Source organism: Lichenostomus cassidix, chromosome 1 (assembly GCF_008360975.1).
Source record: "Lichenostomus cassidix isolate B80296 chromosome 1, HeHo_3.0, whole genome shotgun sequence".
Lineage (NCBI taxonomy): Eukaryota > Metazoa > Chordata > Aves > Passeriformes > Meliphagidae > Lichenostomus > Lichenostomus cassidix.
The window spans coordinates 87850882-87873973 of record NC_139479.1 but is presented as its reverse complement, the minus strand read 5'-3'; the positions used below and the strand labels follow the sequence as shown (position 1 = coordinate 87873973).

At 54.2% G+C, this 23092-nt stretch overlaps 2 protein-coding genes and 1 long non-coding RNA gene across 8 annotated transcripts; 1 reads left to right on the top strand and 2 right to left on the bottom strand.

Annotated features, from left to right (window-relative positions):
• Nucleotides 1-88: 88 nt before the first annotated feature.
• IFFO1 (intermediate filament family orphan 1) lies at nucleotides 89-10588 on the bottom strand. 6 transcript variants are annotated; one of them, XM_085069216.1, is made up of 9 exons: nucleotides 9742-10588; nucleotides 4835-4895; nucleotides 4654-4749; nucleotides 4280-4420; nucleotides 3181-3365; nucleotides 2573-2681; nucleotides 1767-1859; nucleotides 1455-1585; nucleotides 89-857 (listed from the first exon to the last, which is right to left on the bottom strand). In XM_085069216.1, the coding sequence occupies exons 1-9, from the start codon at nucleotides 10428-10430 to the stop codon at nucleotides 755-757; spliced, it is 1608 nt and encodes a 535-aa protein (XP_084925342.1). In that variant the 5' UTR covers nucleotides 10431-10588; the 3' UTR covers nucleotides 89-754. The 6 variants fall into 6 exon arrangements, with proteins under 6 accessions (XP_084925342.1, XP_084925334.1, XP_084925324.1 ...); XM_085069208.1 differs by having other exon boundaries at nucleotides 1767-1862; nucleotides 9742-10587; XM_085069198.1 differs by having other exon boundaries at nucleotides 2561-2681; nucleotides 9742-10586.
• LOC146445188 (uncharacterized) lies at nucleotides 3363-6381 on the top strand. Its single transcript, XR_014854041.1, has 2 exons — nucleotides 3363-3738; nucleotides 3837-6381. It is a non-coding gene; the product is annotated as an uncharacterized LOC146445188 (long non-coding RNA).
• A 6372-nt stretch (nucleotides 10589-16960) lies between the features above and the next one.
• NOP2 (NOP2 nucleolar protein) lies at nucleotides 16961-22959 on the bottom strand. The gene is made up of 16 exons (XM_085069066.1): nucleotides 22786-22959; nucleotides 22664-22709; nucleotides 22506-22588; nucleotides 21143-21408; nucleotides 20818-20861; nucleotides 20507-20679; nucleotides 19555-19754; nucleotides 19363-19452; nucleotides 19196-19283; nucleotides 18963-19103; nucleotides 18645-18784; nucleotides 18313-18402; nucleotides 17925-18047; nucleotides 17741-17838; nucleotides 17513-17643; nucleotides 16961-17405 (listed from the first exon to the last, which is right to left on the bottom strand). The coding sequence occupies exons 1-16, from the start codon at nucleotides 22889-22891 to the stop codon at nucleotides 17149-17151; spliced, it is 2076 nt and encodes a 691-aa protein (XP_084925192.1). The 5' UTR covers nucleotides 22892-22959; the 3' UTR covers nucleotides 16961-17148.
• Nucleotides 22960-23092: the final 133 nt, after the last annotated feature.

Here is a 23092-nt window from a genome sequence, read left to right as displayed (position 1 = left end):
TGTGGGCTTGGGGACTGCTGGAGGACAGCCCCACCTCAAGCCACACGTGGCCCGCGGCAGCACAGGGAGAGCCCACACCCGGCGAAGCTGTAGAAAAGGAAATTGTCCCATTTAATGAGCTCGCCCCCGTAACACAGACGTGAGCGCGTCGCCGACGGGCGGCAAAGCAAAGTGCACAGTGAGCGGGACTCGCCCCCGCCCTGGAGAAGGCGTGGGAGGGCTCGGGGTGCCCGGCACGGCGTGGGGACCAGCCAGGTGCCCGGCCAGCAGCAAGGACAGGGAGAGCCCCGGGCTCGGTCCAGTTGGCACCAGTGTCAGGTCCAGTTTTCAGGGAGGTACGGCTCTCGTTCGGCTCCGTGCGGCGCAGGGAGGGCAGGGGCAGCTCAAGTGTACCAGGACGGAGGCCAGAGGAGGTGGGTCTGGGGGCGCCTGGGAACAGGTCCTGCAGAACGCCACCATGGCAGGTTTGGAGCCTCCCTGCCCGAACCACAGTTTAACCAAAGCAGGGAAAGGGAATAGAGAAGGGGCTGAAGGCAGAGCAGCCCGGGCAAGGGCCCTCAGGTCTATCTAGCTATTCCCATTTGCAAGGTATCCGGTGAGGGGGTGTGTGGGATCTGCCAAGCACCCCAAAACGGGAGTGAGCCTGGGTGACAGACGTTTACCAGAGGTTCCACATCCCTGACAGTCTCTCCCAGGTGTGACTCAGGCGCCCCCGTGCCAGGAAGGGGGTCTGAGGGAGCAGGGCCTCCCCTCATTATCTGATGGAAGCGTCGCTGGGGGGATCACGATCGGATTCCTCACTCTCCTCGTTTGGGGCTGATTCACTGTTGGAGGTCGGGGTGAAGGCAGGAGACTTTCTGCAGAGAAGAATAAGGGGCAGCAGTCATAGCATTGCCCAGGGGGAGGGAAAGAACCTCCCTCCAGAGCAAGGAGGAGAGAAGCTGAAGCATCCTTTTTGCTTCTTGGGGCACGTGTGGGTGTGCAGGAATCCTTGGATGCTGGGAGGGTGTTCCAGAGGACACCAATCCAAGAGCATGAAGCAGAGCCAGGGGAGATGCTGGAGGGGCCTGCCCAGAGCAGGACCCTGACAAGGCATGCAAGGCTAGGGGTCTGTGAAAGTCCACCACAGGGGTCCCCAGCCTGAAGCCACCCTGGCTCCACAGGCCTTTAGGGACTTACAGGGTGTCCCTGCACAATGGCAGCTCCTCTCTCCATTTAGGGTGTCTGGCTTCACCTGCCAAAATTTACTCCTGTGTGCATCCTACTTCTGCAGAGGTGGCACCATGTGACCTGTGTGGAGGCCAACCAGGAGTCCACCAGCCTCTGGGAACTTCCCTCTCTCCATGCCACATGAGGGCAGGGCAGGAGTACTACCCAGTCCTTCAGCTCCCTCTCAGCACCACCCTGGCTTCAGACCCAGAGCACAGGTATCCAGCTCTCCTGCTGAAGCTCACCTGTCCCCAGACTGGGTGATGAGCCGCCGGCAAGTCTCCATCTGCACATCCAAGCCTCGCTTCATGCTGCACATTTCCATGTACTCGTGGAGGTGCCGGTTCATGTCGTTCTTGGCTGTGGCCAGTTCCAGCTGCACAAGGAAAACGGTGCAGAGGTGATCCCAGGGCATGTGGTGCAGGGTGGTGGGCATGGCCAAACCCAGGGCTGTCACCCACATTACTAAGAACCTGCTCCAGCATTGTGTCTCCCTCCCCCAGGGACTCACTCCCCCATTTCACACCCATGTCCTCCCCATTTACTCCTTCTCCCACCTCTATTTGGTCGATGGTTTCCTGGTACTCCTTCTCACGGCTCTTGAACAGCGACTCTGTGTCCTTGATCACCTTCTCCAGGCTGTCGTCCTGCTGCTGAGGAGAGCAGACAGCAGGTTTAGAGGCAGGGAAGCATCCAAGGTGAGGAACCAAAGGCAAGAGAGAGACAAATCAGAGAAAGAACTGGCAAAACTGGGAAAATAAGATGAAACATATACAGTGTGGTACAAATAAGGCATGAATCAGCCCTGCCAACATGGACTTGAGAGACCCAGGACTCGCCACACTGGGCAGTGACCACATCAACCTGAACAAGCCCAGCACTGCACTGAAGAATTGGAGAGCACAGACCATTCCTGAACATGACACATCCCCACAGCACTGCCAAGGGCCAAAGATTCGAGATGACAAGGGCTTTGGCCAGACACTGAGATCTCTGTTGGGGCAGTTTTGCTGCACAGTGGGTAGGCAGGCTGGAGAACATGAGCAAGGATCACCACAGACCAGTCTGGCCAGAGGGGGTCTTCTCCTCTGGATGAGATGTGGCTCTCCCCAGATGTGTGCACCCTGCCCCCAGAACATCTCTCAGGCTACAGATCCCTGGCCTGTCTCTAACAAGGAGACCTCGACATGGATGCAGTAATGTATTCATGTAAGAAAGGTGGGAAAGCACCTGTACAGGCCTGCAAAGGGAAGGGGCTGAAATCTGGTCTTGGAGAGAGCATCTTCCCAGGCTCAGGCAGGACCGAGTGTCCCAACCCAACATGACCTCGGGGCCCTGGCACCACCGTTACCTCCCCCTGCACCTCTGCGGCTGCAATGGCGTATCCGGAGAAGTCCTCCCAGAGGAGCAGCGTTTCTTCTGTCTCCTCCCATGTGAGGCTGTCACAGTCATCCTCAAAGTCATATTCCCTCCTGGGCACAAGGGAACAGCATGTCAGCACCCAGCAGGAAAACCACGGCAGGCAGGGGGCCGTGTCGGTGCCAAAGCCTTGCTCCTGCTCATGGGCAGGGCTGCAGCCCCTGGGGATCTGGCCGGGGTGAACTCAGGTGTTCAACCAAATGCAACTCAGGTGTCCCCAAACCAAACAGTTGATGGGGAAGGGGCTGGCTTTATGGTCAGGAGCCCCAGCAAATTCAGGCATGGATTCCCAAAAGGCGGGAAGGAGAGGCAAGAGGAGGGGAGTTGAACTGGCTCCCACTCTTGGCATGGGTGGGCTCAGGTCTCCCAGGGGTCAGTCCCACTGTGCCACAGAGCACAGGGTGAACATACTCCCCAGCAGCATCTCCCATCTTGCCCTCACCTGGGAAGGGAAGCCACAAACCACCCCTCCCCATCCCGGGACCAGCAGGGAGCCTAGTGCTGGAGCCTGGCTCGACACCATGGGCAGAGGTGCTCAGCAGCCGCACTCACAGCTGGTTCAGCATCCTCTGCATTTCCTCATTGATACTCATGGCCGTGGTCTCGTCCTCCTCCTCCTCGTCAGGCTTCCGGGAGGCATCGCTCTCTGACAGCGAGGTGTCCTCGTCGCTGACCTGCTTGCGCTCCCGCTTCCGCCCCACCGAGGCTGGGACCTTAACGGGAGACAAGTGCAGAGACTACAGAAACGAGGCCGGGTGCGAGGTCAGGAGCAGGTAGTTGGGAGGAGATGGAGGGGAGAGGAATGGTGGAGGGACAGAAAGGCAGGGAAAGAGAGAAAGACAGAAAGAAAGGAAGGAAGAAACGAGAGAGAGAGAGAGAGAGAGAGAGAGATGGGCTCATTATGATCAGGTAAAAGATGGGTGCAATGGATAAAACATGGTTTTAGCATTTTCTAAAATTAAAACTAAGCAACTCAAGATGGAATCTGTGAATCTGATGAGAAAAAACAATGTGGTTTTACTGCAGAAAAACTCAAATCACCCACCACCCCAGTCCAGAGACAGGGAAACACAGTGACAGAAACAGGAAAAAAGAGACAGTCTGAAAAAGGTGAAATATGTCAATATTTATAGTCCGACCTTTTTTATAGAAAATTTAAAATTTGCAAAATTTCTCAACTGAATGGAACTAACCAGTTGCTTCTGTAGGGACAAAGAGCGAGACAGAAAGGCAGCAACATCCAGAAAGAGAAAAGAGACAGAGACAGAGAAGAGAGACAGAGAGAAGATGACGGAGAGGGGAAGGGGAAGGAGAGAGATGGAGTTAGAGACAGACGCTCAAGCAACTTGTCTCCCTCCTGCAGCTGTTCCCCTACCACTGCGGGGTCCCTGGGCCCAACACAACAGGTCAGCAAGAGGCTGAGGGGACTCTCAATGTCCAAAGCAACATCTGGAGCTTTCCACCTCCTCTCTGTGCCCTTTCGCCTGATCCTCCCGAGACAGACAGAAAGCAAGGGACTGCCAGGAGCAAGGGTGAGGGTGACCAAGTGTCTCCCCTAGCAGGGGGATGGTATTGTCTCTTCTATCTCCTTTGGGAACTCTCCTCCCCAGAGCTGGTGGCTGAGTCTGGAGCAGCAGCAGGCGCTTCTCACCTGAAACATCTTGATCATGTCCTCGCAGTTCCGCTGCTGTGCCACATCACACAGCTTGGCAGTGATGTCGATGCGACGGCAGATGTCCATGTCCACCTTCATGGCCTTCTCCTGGATCTTGGTGTCCAGCTCCGTGATGTTCTGAACCCACGGCACCACAGGAAGGGGACAAAGGAGGAATATTAGGCAAGACAAATGGCAATCAGTGCCCCCACTTTTCCCCTCACGCAAGACTGCAACCGCATCCCTGCCTGGCTCACAGTGCCCCAGACCAACCCTGCCAGTGCTGGATGTGCCCCACCAAGGAACTGCTTTTCTACACAGCCACACCACTTGGACACCACTGTGGGGTCGGAGAGGGATCAGGGACTCACATTGCTCATCAGTCCCTTGAAGACAACAAGCTCTGCCTTGAGCTGCTCCACCTTCATGGCCAGCTCCTCCTGGCAAGCTTCAGCCTCCTGGGCTTCCTGCACCGGGAAAAGGGAGATGGTGCAAATCAGCACAGTAAATCATGCATCTGTGGCAGGGAAAGGGGGGGACAGCGATGCTCACCTCCTGCAGTTCAGTCACCCTGTCCTGAAGCTGGACACGCACCGTGTACTCCTCTTCCCATCTAGGGAGACAAACGCTGGTCAGATCCCATCGGCCTCGCCTCGCTGGCTGCCAAAGGGAGAGGACGGAGCGGCAGCTGTTCACCCCAAAGTTATCCGAGAGGGGGGCATGACGGCACCGGGGCGGGAAGGAGAACGTGCCCAGGAATGCATAGCCTCTTGTTTTCAGGCCATGGCAGCTGCCAAGCCCACCGGCCCCCCCGGCCACGAGCCCTGCCCTACCACGGCTGCCCGCCCTGCCACGGGGGGAGCTGGGGACACTGACCGCAGGCTCTGCACGGCAGCTGCACTGCAAGCCCTGCCACACCGGGGCTGGCACACGGCCTGTCACAGCCCACTGCCCCTGAGCCCCGCAGCCCTGGGTCACATTAGCTTCAGCTCCAACACTCAACAACAGGTTTGCAGATTTATTGCGGAGTTGCCTCCATCGGCATCATTTCTGCGACCATGTTGGTGTGCCTGCAGTGTTGCAGTTCAGGCTGTCCAGAAGCACAGACCCTGACCTTAACACCAAACCACCTCACAGTGTGAGTGACCACAATGTCCAGACTCCTTGGCTCTACTGCTGCATAACAGGTTGGATTAAAGAACTCTGTTTCATCCTAGAAGGAAGCAGAAAGGATTGTGCCACTTTATGCCAGGCTGGCCAGTGGGTATCAGACTCTGCAGCTTTGCAAAAAGCAGAGCTGCAAGGCGCCTGGCCTTGCTATGCAAAGGCACATCCCCTAGCAATTATTATATTATATTTCACTGTATGAGATCAACCTCTTGGGTCACGCTGCAGTGTTGGCCCAGCCCATGGTCTGTTGGGAGGCCATCAAGCTGTACTGCTCTTGGCCAAATGACGATCCCATAGAGCAGGGGGGTTGGCATGCGCTGCGGTGCGGCATGGGGCAGGGCTGCTGCATTCTTACCCAGCTCCTGGCTCTTCTGGGAGAGCCAGATTTTCCCAAGAAAGCAAGATCACTCTGGGAAAGCAACCAGAGCTGGGCCCTTCCTGGTGCTGTGAGGTCTGGTTTCTATTTAATGCCTGCAAACACCACCACAGACACTGTGACTCTGCACAAGGATGTGAAAAATCTCTTCTCTCACTTACCCACACCAAGCTTGAACAATAAATCTTAAGGTCTAGGAGGCCAGAAAGCATAGTAAAAGCCCTCTCACTTGTTATCTCGGGGTATCTGGACAATCTAACGACGTGGGAGAGCCCTGGCTTATGAATTTGTAAGCTCTCAAAGCTAGCAACACTGCTCCTTACTCAAACAAGGATAAAAGTGTGCACTCATCATGTTGGTGTTGGATCCATACCACAGCTCCAGAAGGGTAATCAAAGAGTGTTCCCATTCCTTTGGGGAAAAGAGAGATGAAGGGAAAAGGAAGGAGAAAGTTAAAAGGTAGAATTGCCCTTATATGGGAACTGCTCAAACAAAGCCTCCCTCCCCAGGGACAAAAACGCCTTCCACCATAAGAAAAAATTTTCAGCATCTTTCTCGGTGTAGCACTGCCTCTTTTTTGGTCCCCGCCTCCCTCTGGGTCTCTATATAGCCCAGACTCACCGGGGACGTAAAGCATAGCTGCAAATCCTGGTAAGAGTTGATTTCACGCCAGTGCTATGGATGACAAGAGCAGGTCACACAAACACCAACTTAAAGGCAGGAGAAAACAGCGATTCACCCCACAAGAGACAAATCCGTGCACCCATCCATTGCAAACCTTTCTCTGCACATCTCCTGCCTGGCTCCTTCTTCCCTGCTCCCTCCTGCAATGCACCACTCCTAATAATAACCTGTCTGCAGCACTGCACCCGCAGCCCCGCGCGGCCACCGGCCGCTGCCAGGTCACTGCCAGCTGGAAGCAAGGCTGCCCCACACAAACCCACGGCCACTGGTGCATGCCAAGGGGAGATGGGGATCCTTCCTGCACTGCTGCAGAGCAACAACCTGCCCTAAGGCAGAGAATAAAGGCAGGAGGGTCCCAGCTGCAGGCAGACCCAACCCTCTCCCTGCCAGCTACAGCACAGCCCTCCCAAAGCCAGGGAGGTGAAAAGATGCAGTGCTGTCCCTGCCAGGTGTGTCCCTTCAACAAGTTCATGTAGCAAAATGAACAACTCCCCCATCTTTCAAAATCCTGCTCACTGCAACAAGCACTGGGGGGCTTTACCCCACCCTGCAGGATCTGTGCACACCTGGGCTTTGGGCTGCTCAGGGACTGAAGTTCCACTTGGCCCCTCTTGCCACATCGGAACTATGTTGGAGCTTATCTGAATGGTGAGGGCCCTGCAGCCTAGCACAGCTCCTTGGAGGGCAATTACAACAACAAAAGAGCTTCTTGAAGCACTTTAATAAACAAGGGGGCTTATAAGAATAATTGACTTTTTACCTGTTTTTTTGCCTGCAGACAGGAGAAGAGGCAAAGGTTTTAAACTGAAAGAAGGTAGATTTAGAGTGGACATGAGGAAGAATTTTTTATGCTTGTGGTGAGACACTGGAGCAGGATGCCCAGAGAAGTTGTGGATGACCCATTACTGGAAATGTTCAAGGTCAGCTTTGAGCAACCTGATCCAGTTAAACCCCACAGCAGTGGGATTGGACTAGGTAATCCCTAAAGGTCCTTTCCAATCCAAACCACTCTGGGACTCTAGCACACCATGTCATAGCACTACTCACTCCACACCTGCAGGGTGTCCTTGCAACATCCAAGATAAGAACTACTTGTGAATACAGATGTAGCAGAATGACCCTGATGAGACTCCTAGATCCCCAGTGCTTAGCAGGTCTCTCTGATACTCACTGGGACCTTTTGCCCCTATCCAGGCCACCTAATTTCAGTCTGCTCTTCCCAAGTGCAGCTCCTGTGAGCCTCTCTCCTGCTGCTGCAACTATTCTCATCCCTCCCTATAGCCTCCACATCCCTCCTGGATCCCTGACTTGAATTTCAGGCCCTGCATATCCAGAGAGAAGCTCCTGCTGCACTGCTCCAAGTGCTGTGGGGCACACAGCAGTAATGCTGTCCTGAAAAAAGCACAAGCTCCAGCATCCAAGCCATGGGTCAGAGAACTGGGAAGTCCTGTGTTAATATGGCCTCTTCCATCTGTCCCCAGGCAGGTGGCAAAGGCATGACACCAGCTGCACTGTTCCTGTGGCAGATCACAGCCCACCATGGCAGGGAACTCTTAGCTCCCAGGGGATGTTGGTGTCAGTCCCCAGCATGGAGAAGGGTGTGGAAATGGGATCCTCCTGCCCCATTCCCCTGTTTGGGACCTGGCTATACCCGTCAGAAAGTTCCCAGTGCTGGATAGGGTCTGGGGGTGGGGTCTGCTTCCCCCCAGCTCCTGGTAACACACTCCAAAAATAGATCCCACCAACAACATTGGCTTATAGCAGCTTGTGGTTCCCCCCCTGCTCACCCTCAGCAGTCCCTCTGTCACCCCCTCCACAGCCTTCCCTGAAGCCCACTTGCCTGAGCGGGACAACCCTGAAAAGCTCTCCATTCTCCCCAAATTTCAGCAGTACCAACAAAGCCAACTTGGTGCTCTCTGCCTGACCTACTTTGAGGTTCAGGGTCTCCTGGTCAAAAAGTTGGCTCCAGCTTCCCACTATCTGATCTGAAAATGCAAGGCAAGGAGTGCTGCTCCCCTCTGGAGAAGGAACCTCACCACTGGCTTAAGAATAAAAGGCCTTAGGTACATGCAGCAGTAGGTGGGAAAGAAGAGATACCAATTCTTCCTTTCCATGTGCCCTGCTTGGTGCCTTTGGAGCATCTGACAGGCAAGTTTGCTCAGCCAAAGCCTTATAAAGCCAAAAGCACAAGGTGTCATCTCAGATCCCCAGCCTTATCTTGGCACCGGAGCCCGTGGCTATGCAGAACCGGTCAGTGGCACAGCTCCTGCTGGGAGCTGAGTGTGGAACCAGAAACTTTCTAACTGCTCCTAAAGCATCGTAACGTGACTTCTGAAAAACCCAAAAGCAGTCACTCGGGTGGTGTCAGTCACCAGTGACGCTCTCGCCCGGCCCCACGCTCTGACCCTGCGGCAGCCCCAGCCTGATCTCATCCTACGTGCGGATCCGGGAGCAGCCTCAGGAACTGGCCTGAAACAAAAGCGCTGCCGGCGCGAGGCAAGAGCAGCAGCACCCTGCACGGGAAAGAAGAACCAGCCAGGAGATTAGCCTTGCATTCTGCTTCACCCTTCTCCAAGGCACATGCCAAGCCACGGCTATTTTGGGTCGGGAGGAAAGCCCCAGGAGCAGGGTGTCCCACCTCAGCTCTCTGCTGCTGAGGGGCCAGCTGGAGAGCACTGGTGGGGGGAAAGGGCCTGGAGGAGCAGCCACCCTGCTGAGGGGCTTCTTGACACCTTTCTGCACATACAGAGAACTCTTTTCTTCCCAGCAGCCTTTTCCAATCCAAACCTGCTCACTGCTGCATGTCCACCTTCCTCACCTACTTTCAGGCTGCTCCCCGTTCCCAAGCATATCCAGATGCCCTCACACTTGAAACACAGCTCCTGGAGTCATTCCTGGAGTTACTCCCTCCCAGCTTGGAAAAGCATTTCTAGACCGTCATGCCAGGCTGGCAAGATGGAAAAAGGCTCAACGAACATCCCGAGAGAGTTCACACACCAGGCAGTAAGGGAGGAGACCCGGCATAAACAAATGCTTTCAGAGGTCCACATTTTTGCCTCACGCAGCCTTGCTGCCCGTGCTCCCGGGACGTCTGGCCAGGACTGTCGCCTTCCCTCCCTGTTTCTCCCGCCCAGCGCCCACCGGGCAGAGCCCAGCAGGCTCCCCGGCGATGGTTTCGGTGCCTCGGGGGATGCCGCCGGTGCCCCTCGCTCCCGCCATCCCTCCTCACCTGCGCTTGTACTCGTCGCGCTCCCTCTTCACCTTGGCCAGCACGTTGTAGAGGGCTCGGATCTCGGGGGTGATGGTGTCGATCTGCACACCCACCCCGTCGGGGTGGACCCAGGAGACCCCCGGCCCCTGCACCAGGGTGGTCTCGGGCCCCGGGCCGAGCCGCCGGGCTTGCGAGAAGGACCAGATGGTGCCGGGCATGAAGCGGGAGCCGGCGGAGAAGGCGGACGGCTGGCCGGGACCACCGGGGCGAGAGCCGGGGGACCCCAGGGCCCGGGCCGAGCCCAGCCCCAGCCCCAGCCCCGGCCCCAGCCCCAGCCCCAGGGTGCGGATGGGACCCACGAAGCCGGTCTGCACCGCCTGGTCCCGGCGCGGCGGTCCCCGGCCGCGGCCGCCCGCCCCCTCCTCCAGCGCCTGCTGCAGCTGCTTCTCCAGCTGCCGGTTGCGCCGCTCCAGCTCGTGGACCTTGGCCAGGAAGCATCGGAACCGCAGGTTGAGCGTCTTGAGGACGCTGATGTTGGAGCCCAGGTCGTTGCGGAGGGCCATGGCGGCGGGCGGCGCGGGGAAGGGGCCGGCGGGCGGCTCCCCGGACAGCGGCTCGGCGGCGGGCGGCGGCGGCAGCTCGGGGCCCGCCAGCCCCTGCTGCTCCTGCGGCAGGAGGAAGAGGTTGGGGCCGAACAGCGGGTTCATGGCGGCGGCGGGACGGGGCGGGGAGGGGATGCGCCCGGCCGGCCCCGGCGGGGGGGTGCGGCTTCCGCTGCGGCGGGGATGCGGCGGCGGCGGCGGCGGGCTCCGAGAGCCGCCCCTCGCTCCCCCCGGCGCCCCGCCGGCCCCGGGCGGAGCGAGCAGAGGAGGGGACACGGCAGAACCTCCCTTTCCTCTGCCGGTCCCCCGCCTCTCGGCCTCCCCGCAGGGTTTCGGGGCGCCCCGGGGCGAGGGGATGTGGCCGCGTCCTGCAGGAGGAAAGTCCCTCTCCGGCACCGCTAGCTGAAGCCCCGCCTGGTACCGATTCCCGTAACTAGCCCAGCCGCAACACAGCGTGCCTCTGCCTCCTTTTTAATATTTGATCATTTTTTGGATAGAATTTAGTGCTTTCCCAGAGCTGGCCCCCCCCCCCCCTTAATGAGGGCGTAATTTTGCCTGTGCACCCCCAGACCCTCTGGTTATCCTCGCTCGAGCCCCCCATGGCAGCCCTGCCCCTGCTGTGCCAGCAGCTCGCCTACGGGGAGCTGCCGCTGGACAATGGCGAGCCAGAGGGCAGAGGGGGCTGTGCGGAGACAGCCTCTCGGATATCATGCTTCGCTTGCAACTGGCATCCTCCTTCCTTGTTCACAAAGCAGCCTCGGGTCTTGTTTCGTGTCCCTTATTTGAGCCTTCTTTAGGTCATTCTCTCTCACCCCCTGACCCCAAGCCCAGGTGGATTTTGCACAAAGCGCTGCCTTGCCCCTCACCCCGTTATGCGGTGGGAGGAGGCTGCGCACAAACCGATCGATACATAAACATTCTATGGGTGTGGACACCTGTGTTCTCTTGTCTGTGTGCTCCTGGCCCATTTTCCCAGGACTTCCACTGAGGAGCTGAGCCGAGTGTGGCACTTGCACAAAGCAGCCTCTAATGTCTCAGCTGAGCCATCAGCAAGGGGTGAGAGAACAGTGGGTTCCAATAAAAAAAGATGCCCAGCACCACACTACAGTGAGCTCTGTGGAAGGAGCTGGGCATGCTCCAGTGGGGCAGTGTGCTACAGCCCTTCCCTTTGGATCAAAGGTATGGCTCAGTCCACACTGCCAGGAATTTCCCAGCTCTACTGAGTATGGCCAGCTTTCTGAGTCTTGACTGAGAGTCTGCCTATTGCATGGTCCCTGCTGCCTCTCCTCCAGGGCTACAGGTCTCCACCATCCCTCCATTACTCTTCTACCTTCCCGGCCTGAGAGCATGCCAAAACAAATTTGTTCCCCTCTCATACCTTGCTGTGTCCAGCATCAGTTATATCCTATGGCCTGCCTGTCTACCCTGTCCTGCCCATGACTCAAGGCTCCCCACAGCAGCCTCCAGCTGCATTTATAACACCTCCTCTACCACCAGTAACCATCTGCATCCTCCCTGGCACACCCATGGCCACTGGAACTCAACTGGATTTCAGTCCCTCCAAGATGGGCTTAGGCTGGGAAAGAAGTGAGCTTTCCTCTTCCATCACCTCCTTTTTAATGCTTTTCCTCTTCTCAAGCAGATGTTTCTTTGCTCTGCCTCTGACTAGAGAGGCTGAGCAGTGGCAAGCAGTGCTTTTGTCCAGAGAGAGGAGGGCAGGAAGGCTTTCCTCATGGACAGGCAGAAGAGATCCCCATCTTCCAAAGCCAGTGCTGCAACAGCAGTTGGTAGGGAGCAATGTGCCCAGCAATGCTACCAAATAAACAGCCAAGGAAAAGAGAAGTACAGATGGACAAAAGGGATCTCCCGGTCAAGAAGCCTGTTTTGAAGCAGCAGTGACAGCTCTGGCTCGGAAACCTCCCAGCATGTGACCTTTTAGTCACTGCTGACTCCCTCCTTCCTGCTGCCACGTCCTGTCACCAGCCCCCCACGCTGCCACAGCCCGCCTGCGTGCCCAGCAGCCCATGCTTTCTGCCAGCATCCTCCCCCCTCACAGACTCCTGGTTTTACCCCTCCACACCCTTGCATCTGGGTCAGACAGGGGGGATCTGCTGCTGCATGCAGCCAGCAAGGAGCACGGAGTAGAGCAATGCCACAAACTGTGGAGCAAGTTCTTTCCCAGACTCTGCTTGGCCTCCTCCTGTCCTGCTGGGGAAACCCAGCAAGTGGAGCTGATTAATGAAATGCCAGTGGAGGAAGGCATTGCCATCCATCAGGAAAAGCTTTTTTACCAGGAAGCCAGCACAGCACTGGAGCAGGTGGTGGGATCTCCATCTGTGGTGGTTCTCAGGACTCAGCTATGCAAATCCACAGTGATGTCACAGCCCTAGGTACAGCAGGGATGGGGCTACACCTCCAGCACTTCTTCCCACCAGCACTCCTGCTATCTCCTGGAGAGGACAGGGCAGTGTGGAGCTTCCATTTTTTCCTAACTTTCTTTGCTTGGGATATTTGCTGGGGTGAAAGATTCCAACTGATGCAGAGGATGACTGGGACAAAGGGCCAACTTCTAGTTACTCCTGCAGAAACCAAGAAACTAGGGACAATCATGCCACCCAAGGGACCACAGAATTCTTCCTCTGGGCCTCAGTCTCACTGCAGCACAACAGCTCCTCCTCATCCTCCCCTCTTGGTTCACCAAACACCTGGCACTTCTCCACACCCTCCAACAACTCCTGCCCCCAGTTTATCAGCTCAGGCTCAACAGTGGCACTGCTGGACCACAGCTGCTGACATGCAGAGCTGCTCACTACAGCTCTGAAAATCATACCCACAGCCAACATAAAAAGATACACTCATTCACGAACATGGTGATACTTATCTTACTTCCCCAGATTTTAAAGCCAAGAAAAAAGCACTGCATTTTCTGACCCTGTGCAAAACAGTGCAAATTTCTGTAGTTCAGGTCAGGTACTTGTGTGGGACTCTACTTGATGAGTCTCTACTTGATGACAGCACAGTAAAAAGAGATTAAGCCTTTACCATTATTCTCCATGGGCAAATCAAAGTAGGTTCCAAGTACCTCAGTGGTACCTTCTCCCTTAGCACCACACGGCTAGCATATTTCAGTGTAAACTCTCCAAGTTTTCCAACTTTCAAGATTCTTCATTTAAACTGACCCTTAAAATTGCTTCTATCCACAACCAGAGGCGGGTGCTGCAATGAACACACAACTTTTGGGCCCAGCAAAGTCATCAGCCCAGTCAGCTGCCTGGATTTGGGTGCAAATGTGGAGCAATTGGCACAGGGGAGCAGCTGCCACCAGCAGCTGGGTGATCCCACACTTTAACAACACACTGAAATGTTCCTGTCTAACAGCAAAGGAGGGAATGGATTGTCTTCTAAAAATACACAAACACCAGTCCAGGAGGGAGTTTTGCAGCCAGGTCTTCATGAGAAGGCAGTTCTAGGCACTACTAGAGCCTGGGACTGAACTGACCTTACCTTCTCAGCAGTTCTCCACTGACTCCATCAGGCAGGTGGGACTTGCAGAGTCCTCCTCAGGAGCTCTCCACATCCTCCCTAGCAGGGATGGACAGCCTGGGGGAGCAAGACCCACTGATAGAACTTTGGCCATTTGTGGATTCAACCCCTACAAAACTGTTAGTATCTATGCATATTATGTGCAATGTAGAGTGTGCTCAAAGATCTAAATTTCACACCCAAGACCCTGAAATGTCCTGTGCAGGATTTCAGCCCCTTTCTCTGGATACAGCCAGACATGAGGCAACACAACCACAGGCTGCACGCCTGGCCCAGCACAGACATTACAGCACATGACATCACTGGAATCAGTGACTGACCCCCACCACTGCTGGAGTCTTCTCTTTCCATTACGCACTATTGTCCCCAGAAGTCTTCATTTCCCTTCCTGCACCATCCCAAGGGTGCAGCAGTGCAGTGCTGCCTCTCCCTCCCGGCATGCAGAGGGGAGCTGGCAGCACTCTGGAGCCTGGAAGGCAGGAGCTGCCAGCTGGCTGTCTTCAGTGTGCCCTGATAAGGCTTCTCCAATAGACTCCCAGTTTGGGGAGAAGGACTGTGCACAGCACAGTGGAACAGATATCACGACTTCTCTCAGCCAGCTTTTAATCTATGACAGCATTTATACCCCTCAGATCTGCTTTCAGTCCTTGCTCTGCCTTCGTTCTTGCTTTGCTCTGTCTCAGCTCTTGCAAGCCACGCTATCAGCAGCTTTCAGATATTAAAACACATTAAAGGAAGGTACTGAAAGATGATCCAGCAGTCACATCTTCCAGAAATCTCAGCTTTCAGGTAACAAAAGATTCTGAGAGTAAGAAGGCAGCTGCAAACACAAACCTAATATGTCCACAGGCTTGTACCAGAATGCAGAGGAAGCCACCAAGCTTTGTCCCCAGCTGCTGCATCCCCAGTACTGCCTCTGAAGCTCGATGGCATTTCAATGTCACACTCAACATCATCTCTCTGAGCAGCGATAACTGCAATGGCTGAAATCAAGGGCAGAAGGAGATCAAACCACCAAAGAGAGATGAAAGTTTCCCATCTCTTCCCAGCTATAATGAAAGGTTTGCAGGCATACCAAGTGATCGGAACAATGCTCAGAAAGAGAGAAGTTTTATTGACACAGTTAAAGCAGCAGCTGTTCCTGCATTTCAGGGGTGAAATTCTGTCATAATTTGGAGATTGTTAGAAACCAGACAGTTACCTTGGGATCCCAACCAGGAGCATTCTATCCCTGCTGCTTGGGTTATCAAGATAAACTGTTTGTCAAGCCAAGGCTGCTCACTCCCATGGGACCTCAGCAGGCTGCAGCAACAACGTGGGACAGATCAGCATTGCTCCTCAAAGGACAGGCCCAGGGCTTAGAAAGGCTCTTGCTGCTTCCCTCACCAAAACCATTCCATAACTTAAGATGTATTTATCCTCTCTGAATATTTCCCAGTTTTACAGTCTTTATTCAGATGCGGGGGCACAAGAAATACAGTACTGAAGCAATAATTCCTTCCCTTGGGTGCTATTGCACCCAGCATTTATATAATTATACTGAAAGATGGAGAAACTTCCCTCAGGTCCTCTGTATGCACGAATCCAGACCTCACTACACAAGCCTGGAGTGAGACAGTTGCATTCAGAGGCTCCTCCCTGCCCTTATTCACTGGGGAATCATGGGGAAAAAGTTAATTTTCAACTATGAAGATAGGTGGTTAATGGCTGTTCAACACAAAATTATAAAGTCAGCTTCCCCCCCCCCTTCAAACAGGGCTATAGTAAAGAAAACACATAGATAGATAAGCCCTAAAAAGCAGAAGATAACAAGGCCTGTAACAAATACCAGGACTCCTGAGACACTAAGAGATTGAACCATTACAGGAACCACTCAAGTGCAACCTTGAAGAGCTTCAGCCAGAAACTTTACAACTGATAATAAAGCATTATCATGGGCTTCGTGGGAAAGCAGACTTACGATGGGATGTTTGAGGGTAACCACAGGACTGGGTAAAGTTTATCATGCAATGTTTTAAGGAAGACTATGGGAACAAAACTTACTATGGGACATTTAAGGGAAGGATTGAAGGAGCCAAAAGCAGGAAATCAAGCTGTATCAGGGATAACTGAGCACAGGAAAGGGAGAGAGGAATAAATAGAAGGAGCCAGTCACACGGAGGCTGGCTGCTGGTCAGCGTGCCTGTGTGGCTGAGCCCTGCTCCCAATTCCCACCATCTGTCCTGGCCTCGCATTAAGCTAATCCCAGCTGTTTCCCCTGCATGCATGCACGCTGCTGATCCGTTAGCTAACTGCAAGCTGGACTAGCCTGCAAGTAAGAAAGCAAGTCTGAGAGCCAGGTACCAGACAGACCACAAGCCTGAGGAGCAGCTGCCAGCAACCCACCAAAGTGTGGGCACACAATCCACCAGCACAGTCCAGGTTTGGTGGGCCAGGGAGCAAGAACAGGATTAAGCCTTTTCTGTTGTTCATGTTTTTGAGAGTGCTGTTTTGTGTTTCCCTGGGCACTCCCCACAGCAGTTTTCCTCAGTTTCTGCTGATGGGTCTGTGCCTGGTGGCATTGATAGTGTTGTGGGAAAGCTGCAGCCTCACATGTAGCAGACCAGGACACTTAAATAGAGCAGCCCTGACCACTGCTTGCTCTGTCTTAAGGAGAAGCAGCTGCATCTGGGATAACATAGAGGCAAAAAGAAAGAACATGACTGTACAGCTCCATGAACCAACACCAAACCCTGTTCATGTCTGGGATGCCAAGAACTGGGAGGCTGCTGGGGACCAGAAAAATGGTGAAATGGGGACAGTCACGAGAGCGAACTAAGTGACAACAAGGAACTTGGAAATCACTGGGCTAGAGCCTTGCCTAGACAAAGCACTCAGCTGACAGCTCCCCACAATACAGCCTTCATGCAAGCAGCAAGGATTTCAGCTCCCACTGCTTCTTCACAAACATCCCCATTGTAGGGAATAAGGACAGACACCAGATAAATGCCAGAGCATCAGCTGGGAGTGAAACGGGTTTCTGCTGCAAAGGAGTACAGGGACAAGGCAGAATTCTGTATTACATGTTCAAGGGAAAAGGACAAGACTTGAGCAAGAGTATAAAACTTTTAATGGGTCAGTTCTTAATGCAGAGGGAAAGGAGCAAAGGGGGCTATCATTGTCCCAGGTGCTCAGAGCTGCAGAGATCATCTGCACAGAGCAGCAAAGTAGTGGTACACACAGAGCTGCAGCAGCCTTTGCTCTCCAAGGAAGAGACCAACACCTGGAAAAGCAGTTCCTCTCACTGTCCATTCGCTTTCACTCTATGCTTCTTCTTCCTGGTAGGGACTTTAGGATGCATCATTTTGGGAGAAGGCCGGACAGACTTCATGGGTCTCCTCTGTGCCTGCAGTTTATGTTTCTTCTTCAAAGCAGGTTGTGGCATCTTCTGTTCTTTCTCAACTTTTGATCCCTCAAGTTTCTTCTTTTTTGGTGGGGGCTCCATGGTGGTATTGGGGACAGCAGCTGGAGCTGCCGCTTCTGCAGCAGGTTCTTCATCTGAAACCAGAGAAAGGCGCTGTGAGAAAAACCTGCATGGCTTCTGCAGGGGAAGCAGCCTGCGAGGCATGCCCAGCCAGCTCAGCTGAGCTTCAGCACTCAGTTACCTTTCTGTGCCTGGGGGATGGCATTGGAGAATTTCTTCAACTTGGCGATGAAGAACCCATCCATGTTGTGTGTGTGGGGGTAGAAACGCCGCGTGGACTTGAGGGACGGGTGGAAGCGACGGTCCTTGAACCTGGAGGAGGAAGTAGGGTGAGGAGGGATGGAATACCTCTGCTCAAACCTGGCCTCCAAGGAGCAGTCACATGAGCAGCTTGTGACCTGGCACGCACCTGGTGAAGCCTTCCTTGCCAAAGTCCAGGCCTGTGGGCACCAAACGGACGTTGCGTTTCTTCAGGGCATAATCCACAACCCACTCGTTCTCCTCCACCTGCCAGAGGCCAAGCATTAGGACCCAAAACTCACCATCTCCTGAGGAGGCTGTGACCACAGCACATCATGGAAGAAGGCACTTACCATGATGGAGCAAGTGCAGTAGACAATGTAGCCCCCTGTCTCTGAGGCAGCATTGACTGAATCTATGGCACTAAGAATCAGCTCCTTCTGCAGGTGAGCACAGCGCAGGATATCCTTCTCATCCTGAAAGAGTAAGAGAGGTTAGAATGCCACAGGCACAGGAAAGCACCCCAGGCTTCTACTGCAGATGAGGGGCTGACAGGAGAGCAAAGCACATATAATACAGAAGAGTCTGGAGTCTTCTACAGAACTAATCTCAAAAAAACTAGCTCTGGTACAACAGAATAAGAAAGAAAAGGAAAAATCTATTGTAGGTATCTCTCAAGAATGGAGCTACCCAAAGTCCTTCCTCTCATGACTCATACTTGAATCCCCACTGGTCACCCACCTTGTTGGTTTTGACAGCAGGATCCTTGGAAATGACGCCTGTTCCGCTACAAGGAGCATCAAGCAAGACACGGTCGAACCCTCCAAGCACCTACAGGCAGATGTACATTTGGAATTATGCTCAGAACAAGGCCAAGACTAGAGGGGGAACCAGAAGACTGGCAAGGCAGGAAACATCCCTCCTCCCTGTCCATCTTCCTGCTCTGTGTTAAATAACAAACACACTCCCCAGCAGCTCTGTTCACCCTCCTGTGACAGGGGACTCTGGATAACACAGCTTCACTAAAGGGACAGCACAGCAGCTCTAGGTAAGCACTGCAAACAGGAACATACCTTGGGGAACTGGCGTCCATCACAGTTACTCACAACAGCATTGGTAACTCCCAGACGGTGCAAATTCCCCACCACACTACGCAGCCGCTCGGCATTGCTGTCGTTGGCCAGGATCATCCCTGTGTTCTTCATAAGCTGAGCTGCCAGAGGGCAAAACACATCAGCAAGGGGCTAAAAACCTCTTGTGCTTTTGTCTGCAGTGACAGCCACCCCCTCCTGTCCTCGAGTTCAGCCTCCCTCTATTCTCCCTTTCTGTGTAGACCAGTGGAAACTCCTCACTAGACAGAGCATCCCTCCCCCAGGGCTCCAGCATGGTACCTATGTAGCTGGTCTTGCCTCCTGGGGCACAGCACATATCCAGGATGCGCTCATTCTCCTGTGGAGCCAGAGCCATGACAGGGAGAAGACTGGAGGCTCCTTGCAGCATGTAGTGTCCAGCCAGATACTCTGGAGTGGCACCTGGGCAGGGAAGGCAGAACAGAAAATGACACATGAAAGGAAGGGAAGCAAGAACGGATGAGCTCAGCCCTGTACTGTAAAGGTGATCTCACCAATGGGCACAGAGGAGTCATAAATAACAAGTCCTGTTTTCGACCACTTCCCCAAGGGGTCAAGATTCACACCACGGTTGATTAGAGCCTGCAAGACAAGGAGAAGGGACTGAGACACTGCACGGTGGGACAGGCAGTTCAGGACACAGCCACTGGTTCTTGCTCACCTGTGCCAGGTCCCGCCGCCGCGTCTTCAGCGTGTTGGTGCGAATGGTGACAGGGCGGGGAACCTCGTTGGCCTCCAGGAAGTTTATCAGCTGGACGGAAGAAGGGACAGAGAACAGAGATATAAATGAATTCTCAGGGAGGCAGCCAAACCCCCATCAGTCAGCAGAGCTAAGGGCAGGGCAGGATCCCACCTCAGGCAGCGGGAAGATGTCCATGAGCTTGGTGAGCAGGAAGTCGCTGTAGGAGTAGTAGGCGGCCATGTCGCGGCGCAGCAGCGCGAGGTATTCCTGCCGCGTGCGCCCCTCCTCCCGCTTCACCACAAAGTCCTGCAGCACGTCCAGGTTGCCCTTGATGCGCTGGTGAATGACGTGCAGGTCAGGTGGCTCAGCAGGTGGGAACACCGTCAAGGAATCAAGCACAAGAGCCTCTTTACAAGTACAATCAGCCGTGCGGGATTCGCACGCCACAACAGTGCCTGTGCCAGAAAGGCTCTGCTGGAATACACTTCCATCAGAGCTCAGCAGATGCAGGATTCAAAGGATGGAACTGGACAATAAAGTTCACAAGGCAGAACTACAGGGAGTTTAAAAGCATTGGGTTGGTTACTTTAGATAAACAGAAAAAAAAAAAGGAAAAAACCCCAACAAAAGAAGTCTTTTAATATTGAATACATCACCTGCAGCAGAAGAGACCAGAAATTCCCCAAGGGCAACCAAGGGGTGCAGAGGAGAGTAAGAGGGGAAGCAGGAAATTAGAATCACCTAAGTCCAGCAGCAAGCACTTAGGATGCTAGAACTGCTGTCATCAGAACTTCTGGGAATGGGTTACACAAACACCCCCAGGAAAATCAGGGTAGAGAGGAACAAACCGCATAACACATCCATATGTATTTAGGACTAGAAAAGAAATTAGGGCAGGTTCCAAGCCCCATACAGGGCGTCACAGATTTCCTAAATGTGCTATACAGAAGCACAGCATCATACACTATCTATTAGGACAACTCAGCTAAAAATACCTTGTCATGCACAGACACTCCTGCTAAGCAATATGCATGATAAAGTCCAAGTGAAGCTCTTTGGTTGCATCCAAGCCCCGTGCTGCATCACGCACATGGCTTATAGATGTCACAGATAAAAAGGATATCCTCCTTCTCAATCTCTTCACTAGTTGGCAGTTTAAACTGTTCATCTATATCCAGGTTGAGCTGCAGATCTGGGCCCTCTTCTTCCTTCTGTCCCATTTTCTGCTTGTTTGCCTCCTCTGCTTCCTCCTCCTCCTCCTCTTCCTCGTCACTGTCATCTTCACTGAGACCTTCCCTAAGGACAAAGAACAGGATCACATAGACACTTCACAACTACCATTTCTTAGATAGTAGAACAGACAAAAGAATAACAACACAGGCTCCTCATCTAATCAGAAAAGACTACAGTCTGGTGATATTCTCACATCCTTACCTATCAGGCTTCTGCTTCAGGGCAGCTTTTTCAATAGGCAGCAGCTAAATAGAGACAAAACATTAATCAAAAAATATCCACAGTCATCCCCTTACTTCCCACCATCTGTGACACTTACTTGCTCTGTTTAAAAGGGACAAGAAACCAAAGCACTAAATGTTATGCTGGAATCAGCTGCTAAACTTGAAATCATTCTCATGAAAGAAAGAAGGGGAAAGTTCTCCATGACCTCCCCTAAAGCCATCACTTTGCCCCAGGCCAGAGGGGTCCTTTCAGCCAACACCACCAAGTATTTCTTGTGTAATTAAGCGCAAGAAGTTCCTACCTCTTCTTCCTCTGATGATGAGGCACCATAATCATCCACCATCTCCTCGCTGCTCCCATCCTCCTCCTCCTCCATCTCCCAGCTGCCCTCTTCCACCTCACCATCGCTGGATAATTCCACGTGGTTTCCTTTAGGTTGGGTTTTCTTGGCTTTGGCTGGAGCCAGCCATTTGGAATTGCTATCGCTGAAGCCAGACTGGCCACGGGCAGTTTGTCCTGCTGCCTTTGCAGCACGTTTCTCCTTCTGTGGGGACACCTGCTCTTCGACTACAGGCAGAAGAAGCGATTAAAAGTTAAGCATTATTTCCAAAAGAAGCTGCGCTGCCTTTTCAGTTGTTACACAAGAAGGCCTTCATCCTAGTCCTGAGCTGTCTGTCCAGAAGGAGGGCCTGCTTGCTCTCTACATCTTATTAAAAACTGGGCATATTCTCACTTCTCCCCCAGTGGAACTTCAGGGAGATCTAACTAGAATTACCAAATTAAAACACTGCAACAAAATTCCTGTAATATTTGCTCTGATGCATTATGGTACCCTCTGTCCCAAATCTTTGTCTATCCTTCCTATTGCGAGAGCTTCCTGGGCTACACAAGATGTAACATAGACATTTGAAAGCCTCAGCTACAAAAGCAGCCTGCAACAGCCTTGCTGTGAATGGAAGGTAAGTATAAAATGGATTTAACATGCAGAAGAGATATTTTACTAGTCCTTCAGACAATACTGCCTCCTGGCACAGCAGGCACCATGCAATCAGATAGAAATCTATTTTTATTATCTATTAGAGAGCACCCAAAGGAGGACCAAGAGGATGAAGGACTTGGAGGGGAAGCCTTGTGAAGAGCAGCTGAGGTCACTTGGTCTGTTCAGCCTGGAGAAGACTGAGGGGAGACCCCATTGCAGGCTCCCCCCTTGTGAGGGGAAGAGGAGGGACAGGCAATGATCTCTTCTCTGTGGTGACCAGTGACAGGGCCCAAGGGAATGGCAATCAAAGTCGTGTCAGGGGAGGTTTAGGTACGGTATCCGAAAAGTTTCTTCACCCAGAGTGGTTGGGCACACAAACAAGTTCCTAAGGAAGTGATCACAGCACCAAGCCTGTCTGAGTTCAAGAAGTGTCTGGACATCTTCTCAGGAATATGGTGTGACCCTTGGGGTGGTGGTCCTGTGCAGGGCCTGGAGCTAGACTCAATTATCCTTGTGGGTCCCTTCCAACTCAGGCTATTCCGTGGTTCTGTGATTTAAAACAATGACGTTCCACACGCCCCTTGCCTTAAAACCTAGGCCGGGCCGGAGGGCGGCGGCAGCGCCCGGGAGCAGCAGGACGGGCCCTGCCGGCCCGTGAGCCCGGTGCGGACCCGCTTCCACTCACCTGCCGCCTCCCGCCCTCCTCCTCCTCCTCCGGGCCTCCTCCCCGCCGGGCCGCTGCTCGCTCCCAGCCGCCTCTTCGCAGCCCTGCACGGGGAAGGGAAGCGCCGATCAGGCCCGGCCCGGCCCGCTCATCCCGTCCCGCCGAACCGCGCCCCTCACCTCTTCCTCCCGTGACTGGAGAGCTTCTTCCTGCCGGTCTCCGGCTCTGCGGGAAGACACGCGGCGGTCAGACGGCCGCGGGCGCCGCGGGGCGGCGGCGGGCCGGCGCGGGCCGCACTTACCTGGCGGCAGGAAGCGGGCGAGCTCCACCTCGGCCCCGCGCTGCTTGCGGGCCTTGCGCCCGGGGCCGCGCTTCTCTTTCCTGGTGGGGTCGAGCTTCCGCCCCATGGCCGCGCCGCGCGACCCACGCCGCACGTGCCACGCTCCGCGCCGCCGCGGCGCACGCGCCCGCCGCCCGCCCGCCCCCCGCGCAGCCCATTGGCCAGCGCCGCCGCTCTCGACCGCTGATTGGCCCGGCCGGCAACGTCAGCGGCGCGGGTCACCCAGTGGGGAGGCGCGGCGAGTAGCTCAGCAGCGCTCGGCAGGGCC